The 13666-nt window shown below is 49.9% G+C and overlaps 1 protein-coding gene across 1 annotated transcript; it reads left to right on the top strand.

The window, feature by feature from the left end:
* Positions 1–7992: 7992 nt before the first annotated feature.
* LOC140403842 (histone H1.0-like) lies at positions 7993–10130 on the top strand. Its single transcript, XM_072492025.1, has one exon. It carries the CDS (start codon positions 8055–8057, stop codon positions 8607–8609), a length of 555 nt encoding a protein of 184 aa, XP_072348126.1. The 5' UTR covers positions 7993–8054; the 3' UTR covers positions 8610–10130.
* The last annotated feature ends 3536 nt before the right edge of the window (positions 10131–13666 follow it).

Below are 13666 nucleotides of genomic sequence, written 5' to 3' on the forward strand. Positions count from 1 at the left end.
CGGAGAGACTGAATGTACCAGAGAGAGAATGGACCAGAGAGAGAGAGAGAATGTACCAGAGAGAGAGAGAATGTACCAGAGAGAGGGAGAATGTACCAGAGAGAGAGACTGTACCAGAGAGAGAGAGAATGTACCAGAGAGAGAGAGAATGTACCAGAGAGAGAGACTGTACCAGAGAGAGAGAGAGAGAGAGAATGTAGCAGAGAGAGAGAGAGAGAATGTACCAGAGAGAGAGAGAGAATGTAGCAGAGAGAGAGAGAATGTACCATAGAGAGAGAGAATGTACCAGAGAGAGAGAGAATGTGCCAGAGAGAGAGAGAATGTACCAGAGAGAGAGAGAATGTACCAGAGAGAGAGAGAATGTGCCAGAGAGAGAGAGAATGTACCAGAGAGAGAGAGAATGTACCAGAGAGAGAGAGAATGTGCCAGAGAGAGAGAGAATGTACCAGAGAGAGAGAGAATGTGCCAGAGAGAGAGAGAATGTACCAGAGAGAGAGACTGTACCAGAGAGAGAGAGAGAGAGAGAATGTAGCAGAGAGAGAGAGAGAGAATGTACCAGAGAGAGAGAGAGAGAGAGAATGTAGCAGAGAGAGAGAGAGAGAATGTACCAGAGAGAGAGAGAGAATGTAGCAGAGAGAGGGAGAATGTACCAGAGAGAGAATGTACCAGAGAGAGAGAGAATGTACCAGAGAGAGAGAGAATTTACCAGTGAGAGAGAGAGAATGTAGCAGAGAGAAGGTTCCAGAGCGTGAGAAAGTACCAGAGAGAGAGAATGTGCCAGAGAGAGAGAGAATGTGACAGAGAGAGAGAATATACCAGAGAGAGAGAATGTACCAGAGAGAGGGAATGTACCAGAGAGAGAGAGAATGTACCAGAGAGAGAGAGAAAGAATGTACCAGAGAGAGAGAACGTGCCAGAGAGAGAGAGAATGTACCATAGAGAGGGAGAGAATGTACCAGACAGAGAGAGAATGTACCAGAGAGAGAGAGAGAGAATGTGCCAGAGAGAGAGAGAATGTACCATAGAGAGAGAGAATGTACCAGAGGAAGAGAATGTACCAGAGAGAGTGTACTAGAGAGAGAGAGAGAATGTTACCAAAGAGAGAGAGAATGTACCAGAGAGAGTGTACTAGAGAGAGAGAGAGAATGTTACCAGAGAGAGAGAGAATGTACCAGAGAGAGTGTACTAGAGAGAGAGAGAGAATGTTACCAGAGAGAGAGAGAATGTACCAGAGAGAGAGAATGTACGAGAGAGAGAGAGAGAGAATGTACGAGAGAGAACGTGCCAGAGAGAGAATGTACCAGAGAGAGAGAGAATGTGCCAGAGAGAGAGAGAATGTGCCAGAGAGAGAGAGAATGTACCATAGAGAGAGAGAATGTACGAAAGAGAGAATGTACCAGAGAAAGAGAATGTACCAGAGAGAGAGAATGTGCCAGAGAAAGAGAATGTACCAGAGAGAGAGAATGTACCAGAGAGAGAGAGTGTACCAGAGAAAGAGAATGTACCAGAGAGAGAGAATGTACCAGAGAGAGAGAATGTACCAGAGAGAGAGAGAATGTACCAGAGAGAGAGAATGTACCAGAATGAGAGAGAGAGAGAGAATGTACCAGAATGAGAGAGAGAATGTAGCAGAGAGAGGGAGAATGTACCAGAGAGGGAGAATGTGCCAGAGAGAGAATATACCAGAGAGAGAGAGAGAGAGAGAATGTACCAGAGAGAGAATGTGCCAGCGAGAGAGACTGTACCAGATAGAGAGAATGTAGCAGAGAGAGAGAGAATGTGGCAGGGAGGGAATGTACCAGAGAGAATGTACCAGAAAGAGAGAGAGAATGTAGTAGAGAGAGGGAGAATGTACCAGAGAGGGAGAATGTGCCAGAGAGAGAATGTACCAGAGAGAGAGAGAGAATGTACCAGAAAGAGAGAATGTACCAGAAAGAGAGAATGTGCCAGAGAGAGAGAGAATGTACCATAGAGAGAAAGAGAATGTACCAGAGAGAGAGAGAATGTATCAGAGAGAGAATGTACTAGAGAGAGAGAGAGAGAATGTTACCAGATAGAGAGAGAGAGAGAATGTACCAGAGAGAGAGAATGTACCAGAGAGAGAGAGAGAATGTATCAGAGAGAGAATGTACCCGAGAGAGAGAGAATGTACCAGAAAGAGAGAGAGAGAGAACGTGCCAGAGAGAGAATGTACCATAGAGAGAGAGAATGTACCAGAAAGAGAGAATGTACCAGAGAGAGAGAGAATGTACCAGAGAGAGAGAGAGAGAATGTACCAGAGAGAGAGAGAGAATGTACCAGAGAGAGAGAGAGAGAGAATGTATCAGAAAGAGAGAGAGAGAGAACGTACCAGAGAGAGAACGTACCAGAGAGAGAGATAGAGAATGTACCAGAGAGAGATAATGTACCAGAGAATGTACCTGAGAGAGAGAGAGAGAGAACGTACCAGAGAGAGAGAGAACGTGCCAGAGAGAGAGAGAGAATGTACCATAGAGAGAATGTGCCAGAGAGAGAGAATGTACCAGAGAGAGAGAGAGAATGTACCAGAGAGAATGTAACAGAGAGAGCGAGAGAGAATGTACCAGAGAAAGAGGGAGATAGTGAATGTACCAGAGAGAGAGAGAATGTACCAGAGGGAGGGAGAGAGAATGTATCAGAGAGCGAGAATGTACCAGAGAGAGAGAGAATGTATCAGAGAGCGAGAATGTACCAGAGAGAGACAATGTACCAGAGAGAGAGATAATGTACCAGAGAGAGTGTACCAGAGAGAGAGGGTATGTATCAGAGAGAGAGAGATAGCGAATGTACCAGAGAGAGAGAGAGAGAGGGAATGTACCAGAGAGAGAGAGAGAGAGAGAATGTACCAGAGAGAGAGCGAGAGAGAATGTCCCAGAGGGAGAGAGAGAGAATGTACCAGAGAGAGAGAGAATTTACGAGAGAGAAATAGAGAATCGACCGGAGAGACAGAATGTACCAGAGAGAGAATGGACCAGAGAGAGAGAGAGAATGTACCAGAGAGAGAGAGAATGTACCAGAGAGAGGGAGAATGTACCAGAGAGAGAGACTGTACCAGAGAGAGAGAGAATGTACCAGAGAGAGAGAGAATGTACCAGAGAGAGAGACTGTACCAGAGAGAGAGAGAGAGAGAGAATGTAGCAGAGAGAGAGAGAGAGAATGTACCAGAGAGAGAGAGAGAATGTAGCAGAGAGAGAGAGAATGTACCATAGAGAGAGAGAATGTACCAGAGAGAGAGAGAATGTGCCAGAGAGAGAGAGAATGTACCAGAGAGAGAGAGAATGTACCAGAGAGAGAGAGAATGTGCCAGAGAGAGAGAGAATGTACCAGAGAGAGAGAGAATGTACCAGAGAGAGAGAGAATGTGCCAGAGAGAGAGAGAATGTACCAGAGAGAGAGAGAATGTGCCAGAGAGAGAGAGAATGTACCAGAGAGAGAGACTGTACCAGAGAGAGAGAGAGAGAGAGAATGTAGCAGAGAGAGAGAGAGAGAATGTACCAGAGAGAGAGAGAGAGAGAGAATGTAGCAGAGAGAGAGAGAGAGAATGTACCAGAGAGAGAGAGAGAATGTAGCAGAGAGAGGGAGAATGTACCAGAGAGAGAATGTACCAGAGAGAGAGAGAATGTACCAGAGAGAGAGAGAATTTACCAGTGAGAGAGAGAGAATGTAGCAGAGAGAAGGTTCCAGAGCGTGAGAAAGTACCAGAGAGAGAGAATGTGCCAGAGAGAGAGAGAATGTGACAGAGAGAGAGAATATACCAGAGAGAGAGAATGTACCAGAGAGAGGGAATGTACCAGAGAGAGAGAGAATGTACCAGAGAGAGAGAGAAAGAATGTACCAGAGAGAGAGAACGTGCCAGAGAGAGAGAGAATGTACCATAGAGAGGGAGAGAATGTACCAGACAGAGAGAGAATGTACCAGAGAGAGAGAGAGAGAATGTGCCAGAGAGAGAGAGAATGTACCATAGAGAGAGAGAATGTACCAGAGGAAGAGAATGTACCAGAGAGAGTGTACTAGAGAGAGAGAGAGAATGTTACCAAAGAGAGAGAGAATGTACCAGAGAGAGTGTACTAGAGAGAGAGAGAGAATGTTACCAGAGAGAGAGAGAATGTACCAGAGAGAGTGTACTAGAGAGAGAGAGAGAATGTTACCAGAGAGAGAGAGAATGTACCAGAGAGAGAGAATGTACGAGAGAGAGAGAGAGAGAATGTACGAGAGAGAACGTGCCAGAGAGAGAATGTACCAGAGAGAGAGAGAATGTGCCAGAGAGAGAGAGAATGTGCCAGAGAGAGAGAGAATGTACCATAGAGAGAGAGAATGTACGAAAGAGAGAATGTACCAGAGAAAGAGAATGTACCAGAGAGAGAGAATGTGCCAGAGAAAGAGAATGTACCAGAGAGAGAGAATGTACCAGAGAGAGAGAATGTACCAGAGAAAGAGAATGTACCAGAGAGAGAGAATGTACCAGAGAGAGAGAATGTACCAGAGAGAGAGAGAATGTACCAGAGAGAGAGAATGTACCAGAATGAGAGAGAGAGAGAGAATGTACCAGAATGAGAGAGAGAATGTAGCAGAGAGAGGGAGAATGTACCAGAGAGGGAGAATGTGCCAGAGAGAGAATATACCAGAGAGAGAGAGAGAGAGAGAATGTACCAGAGAGAGAATGTGCCAGCGAGAGAGACTGTACCAGATAGAGAGAATGTAGCAGAGAGAGAGAGAATGTGGCAGGGAGGGAATGTACCAGAGAGAATGTACCAGAAAGAGAGAGAGAATGTAGTAGAGAGAGGGAGAATGTACCAGAGAGGGAGAATGTGCCAGAGAGAGAATGTACCAGAGAGAGAGAGAGAATGTACCAGAAAGAGAGAATGTACCAGAAAGAGAGAATGTGCCAGAGAGAGAGAGAATGTACCATAGAAAGAAAGAGAATGTACCAGAGAGAGAGAGAATGTATCAGAGAGAGAATGTACTAGAGAGAGAGAGAGAGAATGTTACCAGATAGAGAGAGAGAGAGAATGTACCAGAGAGAGAGAATGTACCAGAGAGAGAGAGAGAATGTATCAGAGAGAGAATGTACCCGAGAGAGAGAGAATGTACCAGAGAGAGAGAGAGAACGTGCCAGAGAGAGAATGTACCATAGAGAGAGAGAATGTACCAGAAAGAGAGAATGTACCAGAGAGAGAGAGAATGTACCAGAGAGAGAGAGAGAGAATGTGCCAGAGAGAGAGAGAATGTACCATAGAGAGAGAGAATGTACGAAAGAGAGAGAGAATGTACCAGAGAGAGAGAATGTACCAGAGAGAGAGAGAGAAAATGTACCAGCGAGTGAGAGTGTACCAGAGGGAGAGAGAGAGAAGAGAGAGAATGAGAAAGGTTAGGATCAGAGATATATTTGTGAAACCCATTTAAAAAATCTCCCATTGATACATGAAGTAACATCCCATATTCAGTCTTCCCTTCTGAAGGTGTCAGGTTTTTAAAAGCTGTGATCTTTTTAAACTGTCCTGAGCTCCGCTGTTTCACAGTCCTGCGGAATTGAGGAATTTGACAGAATTTACTGTGTCGCTTTGTAAAAAAGAAATAAAACCTTAAGAACACAGTAAACGTCGCAAACAGCACGGTTCGCCACCCGCATTTCATACCAGCAGTTTTAACGGCGCCTCCCTGAAAGACAGTTTTCCTCCTTCCCTGAACGCCAGTGTGTGAGACCAGCTTCCCATCAGCGTTTAACCCTTTAACCCCAGCGTCTTCACACCACACTCGCAGCCTGGTGATAAAGAGGCTGAGCCACAATCCGTGGTTAAAAGAGTTCATAACACGGCCCAAGATGGTGAATCACTCCACCAGGAAAGATTTGAATCTCCCATTTTCGCGTCGACAGTTCACACACAATTTTGTTCCAAAACAAAATGTACCCATTGTAAACCCAACACTGCAGCTGACAAGTAGGGCCTCTTGAAACAATCCTATCCACTTGGCAGATGTCGATTCTGGCATATTGTCTGTGTCTGTAGCTGCCTCCCCTCCCTCCCTCCCATTCGCTGCGGGCAAAATCTGACTCAATCCTCATTGCCACCTTCACTTTCTTCGCTTTTTTTCTTGGTTCAAGGAATAATAATAATCTTAATTGTCACAAGTAGGCTTACATTAACACAGCAATGAAGTTACCGTGAAAATCCCCTAGTTGCCACACCCCGGCACCTGTTCGGGTACACGGAGGGAGAATTCAGAATGTCCAATTCAGCTAACAAGCACGTCTTTCAGGAACTGGGCAGTGGTTAGCACTGCTGCTTCACAGGACCAGGGTCCCAGGTTTGATTCCCGGCTTGGGTCACTGTCTGTGCGGAGTCTGCACGTTCTCCCTGTGTCTGCGGGGGTTTCCTCCGGGTGCTCCGGTTTCCTCCCACAAGTCCCGAAAGACGCGCTGTTAGGTGAATTGGACATTCTGAATTCTCCCTCTGTGTACCCGAACAGGCGCCGGAATGTGGCGACGAGGGGATTTTCACAGTAACTTCATTGCAGGGTTAATGTAAGCGAACTTGTGACACTTATAAAGATTATTACTTGTAGGAGGAAACCGGAGCACCCGGAGGAAGCCCACGCAATCACGGGGAGAATGTGCAGTCTCCACACAGACAGCGACCCAGCGGGGAATCGAACCTGGATCCCTGGCGCTGTGAGTGCTAATGATTGTGCCACCGAGCTGCCCAGTAGGGAGAGGGGAGAGTTGTTTAACTTTCAACAAAAAAACCCTCCCCAGAAAAAAAAGCTCTTAAACCCCCTCCCCCATAAGAACAATGAGAAGTCTGACAACACCAGGTTAAAGTCCAACAGGTTTGTTTGGAATCACTAGCTTTCGGAGCGCTGCTCCTTCCTCGGGTGAATGGAGCAGCGCTCCGAAAGCTAGTGATTCGAAATAAACCTGTTGGACTTTAACCTGGTATTGTCAGACTTCTGACTGCGCCCACCCCAGCCCAACACCCCACATCACAAGAACAAATCAGCCCAAATTGGGGGTCGATCAGAGATTAGACCCAAGTAAGGACACAGACTGAAACTCTCCCCCAGTCTTTGAAGGACATGTTGTGGGATGTTTGAACCCTCTGTTGCAAAGATTAGACAACCGAATGAGGTGCAATAATTGCAATGCAGTGAAATACATTCTTTTTTTGGAAGAGGGCAGAGATTTGTCCCCCTGGGTGGTTCCAGGTTGAATAAAGTGGACAGACACAGAGTGAGACGCAACACTAAGAGTTGCAAAAACTCTTTTGCAAAGTTGTGCAGAGGGGGGGTTTGGGGGATTTAGGGTGTGGGGCAGCCCCCAGTGAGTGGGGGGGGGTACAGTTTGCACCCCCCTCCGGGGGGATTAGGGGGTGAAAGGGGCTCAGGGGGGCCCCGGAGTCAATGGCGGACGGGATCCTCGCTGTGTGTTAGTTGCTTGGCTGAATCGCGCTGTGGGCGGGAGACGGGGGGCGGCAAGGGCGCGGCCGGGGGCCGGGCTGGTGCAGCAGGCCCCCCGCTGGCCGCGGCCGCTCGGCCCGCCGCCCCCGGGCCGCCCCCGGCGCCGCGGCGGCCGCCCGAGCGCACAATTGCGCCCCGGCCGCCCCTCGCCCGCCCCTCTTTCGGCGGCGCGGCGGGGAGGCCGCCGCCCCCCGGCGCCCCCGCCGCCCGCCGCCCGGCGGCCCGGGGTCCCGGCCGGGCGGCCCCCCCGCCCGGCCCCCTCTCCGGCCCCGCCAAGGGCTCCCGCGCCCCCCTTTCCCCCGCCCAACAAACACAGATGCCGGCTGCCTTGGCCATTTCCACCGCCGCGGAAGCGCCAGCACTTGCTGCTCTCTCCCAGGTCCGCGCTCTGCCTTGATATTCCCCAGCTCCGTCTGGGGCGGTGCTGAGAGGCGACTAGACCGCAGCAGGGACAGACTGCTCCCCCCCCCAACCCAGACAGCACCCCAGCCAGCACCCCAGACAGCACCCCAGCCCACAACCCCCCCTCCAAACACCCCCCCCCCCAAACCACCAAACAACCCCCAATCCTCACCCCCGGGCATGACCGAGAACTCTGCCCCGGTGCCCGCCCCCAAGGCGAAGCGGGCCAGGGCCGCCAAGAAGCCCCAGGACCACCCCAAGTACACCGACATGATCGTGGCCGCCATCAAGGCGCTCAACAGCCGGGGAGGCGTTTCCCGCCAGGCCATCCAGAAATACATCGGCGGCAAGTACCGGGTCAGCGACAACGCCAACGTCCAAGTGAAGCTGGCGCTCAAGAGGCTGCTGGCCAGCGGCGCCATCAAGCAGATCAAGGGCGCCGGCGCCTCGGGCTCCTTCCAGATGGCCAAGGCCGACGAGCCCAAGAAGGCGGCCAAGAAGGCGGCCAAGGCGCCCAGGAAGAGCACGCCGGCCAGGAAGGCGCCGGTGGCCAGGAGGGCAGCCAAGGCCGCGCCCAAACCGAAGAAGGCCAAAGTGGGGAAGAAGAAGGCCAAGAGCCCCAAGAGGAAGAAGCCGGCCCCGCCCAAAAAGTCCACCAAGTCAAAGCCAGCAAAAGCCAAGCCCAAGGCCAAGGCGAAGAAAGTTGCCAGTCACAAAGCGAAAGGCAGGAAGTGAATCTGACCGCCACATGGAAACAAGAGACTGGTTTCTGTTTTTCATTTTTCATTCTTTGGAAACTTTGTGTACATACAGTTTCACTGTTTGTTTGTTTTTTTGAATCTAATAAGAAGACTTTTTATTTTGCCAGCAGCTATATGTGTCTTACGCTTAAAAAAAAAAGAGTAATAATTTGTTCGAAATCGTTATCTCGAGACTGGACAAGGAAGGTAAATGTTGCACATTGTCATTAGCCTTCCCTCAGAACTGTCCCATCTTGTGTCAACTGCCCTGTTCAGGAGTGGGCAGCACACGCGTGTGTTTGTGTGTGTGTGTGCATGTAGGGGGTGCTTCTAATCCCACAGGAAGGTTGTAATCCAGATACCGATTGCTGAGGAAATTCTACTGATGGACGATGCATTTCATTTGCTGATCAGAACTGTTAATTGCATAGTTCCAGCGTTTAATTTCCAGCTATTTTGTACGAGGGAATTTGTTTTAAGACTTTTAAAACAGGTTAGTGTCGCCGGTTTCTGAAAATGTGTTGACAGCGTGGAGTAAATGCTTCGGGAATCCCATTTCGTTTGGTTTTTTTTGAACAAAGTTGAATCGCCTATCCCTGGAATTGAAAAGTTTCTATCGTTGGTGGGGAAGTAGAGATAGTTTGTGATTTCCTATGTCACTGAGACAGGTAGCGAAATGCCTGTGGGCGCAAGGGGTCTGGAAAGACGGTGGAAGTTACCAGGGCACCAACAACCCCACCCCCAGTCCCCCACCCCACCCCCACCTAGTTAATATTTGAATGCACAATTCCAAAGGAGACAGGCAAGTTGTGGGCTGACTGTAACAGTTTCAACTGCTCCAGCAAATTCAGAACTTGCTGATGTCCCAGTATATCCAAATACCGGGTTGCGTTTCGAACCCCCCCCCCCTGCCCCCTGAGATTTCTCTACCGAGAATAATATTTGGGTGTTGGGGAGGTCTCCCGGGGACAGCAGGCTCCTGCGTTAATTGCGGACCAGAAATTGCGATGACTGATTGCAAAAGTAAAAATGAAGGAGAGTGGGACGGGAAGGAGCCATGATAAAAATGAAATAAAATTCAGTTGAACCTGCCCAAAGGAAAATGGACACTTCCTGACGAAGACACTCATTTAGAACGTGGCTTTAATATTGTGATGTGTGTGTATTTTCTCCAAGTAAATCGCTGTATTTTTAATCATTGTATTTATCATGAATGATGTCTGTTTATTCCATGGCATTTATCATGAGGACATTCCTACAGGCAGGGTGCCTGTTAAACTCTGTTTTAAGTTTTTTAATAGACACGATGGTTTTAATTGATGCAAATAATCATAACTTTGTTTATCGCTGTTTTATGCCGTGTTCTTTTTCAGCTGAATCTATCTGAAGACTGTGATCCATAAACTGTCTTTGCAGCAGTAGAAATGGATGGCCATGCAGACAACATTGTATTGCATTTTCACGGTGCTCTGTACCTTCGTATGTTTATAATGAATAAAGTTACATCTTGATTTGATCGGGTTGCCTGTGGTTACTCATACGGACTGGGGGGGGGGGGGGGGGGCACGGCACCTCTCGGGGGTGCCACAAGGTGTACAGTGTGGCGTGAGCTCCCTGGACAACGGGCGCGTCTTTGCAGAATCACTGTCCTGTGAGGGCGGCGCAGTGGTTAGCACTGCTGCCCCACGGCGCCGAGGTCCCGGGTTCAGTCCCGGCCCCGGGGGTCACTGCCCGTGTGGAGTTTGCACATTCTCCCCGTGCCTTCGTGGGCCTCACCCCCACACAACCCGAAAAGATGTGCAGGGGAGGTGGATTGGCCACGCTGAATTGCCCCTTAATTGCTAAACAACATTGGGTGCTGTAAATTTATTTTTTTCAAATAGAATGGGTGTCCTGTGTGGTCTCAGACAATCTGCACATTTAAAAAAATTATTGGTTCTTGGGACATCTTGGCAGGTTGGGCCAGCATTTCCCGTTTCCATTAAGGGGCCAGTTAAGAGTCAACCACATTGCTATGGGTGTGGAGTCACGTAGGCCAGACCAGGTGAGGACGGCAGATTTCCTGATAGAATCCAGGAATCCCTACAGTGCAGAAGGAGGCCCACCGACTCTCCGAAAGAACACCGGGCCTTGGCCCACTGCCTCACCCCAGCCCTGCAATCCCGTTACCCCACCTAATCTTTTGGATACTATGGGCAATTTAACACGGCCAATCCACCTAACCTGCACGTCTTTGGACTGTGGGAGGAAACCGGAGCACCCGGAGGAAACCCACGCACACACGGGGAGGACGTGCAGACTCCGCACAGACAGCGACCCAAGCCCGGAATCGAACTCGGGGGTTCCTGGCACTGAGGCAATAGCGCTAACCCACTGTGCCACCCTTCTGAAGGACATTAACGAACCAGATGTGCTTTTCGAAAACTGACAATCATTTCAGGGTCATCATTTGACTTTTAATTCTAATTTTTTTTTTTGCTTGAATTCAAATTTCACCACCAGCAGTGACGTGATTCGAACCCTGGGTCTCAGGTTTACTAGGCCGGGGACAAAACCACTATACCACCACCTCCCCCAGTTTTGAGTTTATCAAGTGATGAAAGTTGCTTGCCCTCCTGCTGGTGGCCACATGGGGGTGCTGTCTATAGCAAACCGATTCGGCTCTCTTGCAGCTAGGAAAGATGGGCGGGGATTCGCCGACCCCGCGCTGGGTCGGAGAATCGCCGGGAGGGGCGGGCACGAATCACGTGATGCCGCTCTGGCGCCGATTATCCAGCGACCAGAGAATCTGCGCCAATGGCACCGCAGCCCCCCCCCCCCCCCCCCCCCGCCGATTCTCCGCGCTCGACGGGCCGAGTCCCACCGGCATGGGTTACGTGCGGTCCTACCTGGCAGGACCTCGGCGTTCTGGCTGCCCCCCTGGTGTGGGGGAGGGGGTTCTGATTCGGGGGGGGGGGCCCTCCACGGTGGCCAGGCCCGAGGGCTACCGATCAGCGGGCAGGCTAATCCCGGGGAGGGGGGGTATTATGTTCCTCCGCGCCGGGCCCCTTTACGGCCCTGCCTGGGGACCGGCGCGGAGAAGCCAACCCGTGCGCATGCCGGACCCCGCCGCCCGCGCTGGCTTCCTGCGCGGCGCAGGATCGCTGCTCCTAGGGCATTTACGACGGCGTCAGCACTTAGCCCCATTATTGGAGAAGCCCGCCCGATGTCTCCTGAGCGAGACAGTCTGAGTGAGTAAGTTTGGGAATTTGGAGCAGACTGGGAATTGGACTGAAAGTGGAGCTTGGCGAGTATTTCAGTTGCTGTGAGGCAGCAGCAGGGGGAACAAACACAACCGCGAGGGTCACAAGAAACTGATCAATTGATTGGCCAGTAAGTATTCAGTCCGAGGGAAAGTGGTGAAAAACCGACAGCGGAGTAAGGGAAAATTAGGGCCTAATAAGGGCGGGAAGCAAAATAAAATAGAGTTAACATAAGAGAAACACCTTGGGGTTTGTGCAAGAAACACCTTTGCGCAAGTCAAGGAGACACAGCCGGAGTGAGACATATCCAGAGTGGGAATTTGGAACTTGGTAATTTGGTGCAGTGAGGTAATTCGGTGCAGAGTGGGAGAAGGTGCTTTTTCCCGACTGTTTTGGTCTCTCTCTTTCTCCTGGCCTGTAACTTTTAATCTGCAGGGAGAGAACCAGAGAGCATCTGAGACCCTCAGAAGGTAAGTAAGTGATTTTTATTCATTTTTACTTTTATTACCTTTTCAAATTGTGTATGGCGGGGGGGGGGGGGGGAGAACTGAAGTGACATCACTGAAAAGCTGTGACCAGATTGGCTGGTTGGGAATTTACGCTAAATTAAAAAAATTAAGCATTGGTAAACTAATTAAACATAATTACTCAATTATAATTTAGAGGGGTATCTAAGCCAGAGATCGGAGAGTACTGTATTTAGCTTTCACATTTATAGTAGAAATCTAGTGCTAGGAAACATAGTTAACAGTAACTTTTTAACTTTTAAATTTAATTTACTAATTTATTGATGCAATGTCAGTTAGAGGGGTGCAGTGCTCTGACTGGACTGTGAGATGTGGCAGGTCCGGGAGGCTTCCAGCGTCCCGGATGGCTTCATCTGCAGAAAGTGCACCCAACTGGAGCTCCTCACAGACCGCATGGTTCGGTTGGAGCAGCAGTTGGATGCACTTAGGAGCATGCAGGTGGCGGAAAGCGTCATAGATAGCAGTTATATAAATGTGGTCACACCCAAGGTGCAGGCAGAGAAATGGGTGACCACCAGAAAGGGCAGGCAGTCAGTGCAGGAATCCCCTGTGGTTGTCCCCCTCTCGAACAGGTATACGCCTTTGGATACTGTCGGGGGGCATAGCCTATCAGGGGAAAACAGCAGCAGCCAGAGCAGTGGCACCACGGCTGGCTCTGATGTTCAGAAGGGAGGGTCAAAGTGCAGAAGAGCAATAGTCATAGGGGACTCTATGGTCAGAGGCACAGATAGGCGCTTCTGTGGATGTGAAAGAGACACCAGGATGGTATGTTGCCTCCCTGGTGCCAGGGTCCAGGATGTCTCTGAACAGGTAGCGGGCATCCTGAAGGGGGAGGGCAAACAGGCAGAGGTCGTTGTACATATTGGCACTAACGACGTAGGCAGGAAGGGGCATGAAGTCCTGCAGCAGGAGTTCAGGGAGCTAGGCAGAAAGTTAAAAGACAGGACCTCGAGGGTTGTAATCTCGGGATTACTCCCTGTGCCACGTGCCAGTGAGGCTAGAAATAGGAAGATAGAGCAGCTAAACACGTGGCTAAACAGCTGGTGTAGGAGGGAGGTTTCCGTTATCTGGACCACTGGGAGCTCTTCTGGGGCAGATGTGACCTATATAAGAAAGACGGGTTGCATCTAAACTGGAGAGGCATAAATATCTTGGCCGCGAGGTTTGCTAGTGTCACACAGGAGGGTTTAAACTAGTATGGCAGGGGGGTGGGTACCGGAGCAATAAGTCAGAAGGTGAAAGCATTGAGGGAGAACTAGGGAATAGGGACAGTGGGGCTCTGA

Source organism: Scyliorhinus torazame, chromosome 29 (genome assembly GCF_047496885.1).
Source record: "Scyliorhinus torazame isolate Kashiwa2021f chromosome 29, sScyTor2.1, whole genome shotgun sequence".
Lineage (NCBI taxonomy): Eukaryota > Metazoa > Chordata > Chondrichthyes > Carcharhiniformes > Scyliorhinidae > Scyliorhinus > Scyliorhinus torazame.

Bases quoted from the DNA above. Each gene is read 5' to 3' on its own strand.
- LOC140403842 (XM_072492025.1), top strand. From the start codon at position 8,055: ATGACCGAGAACTCTGCCCCGGTGCCCGCCCCCAAGGCGAAGCGGGCC.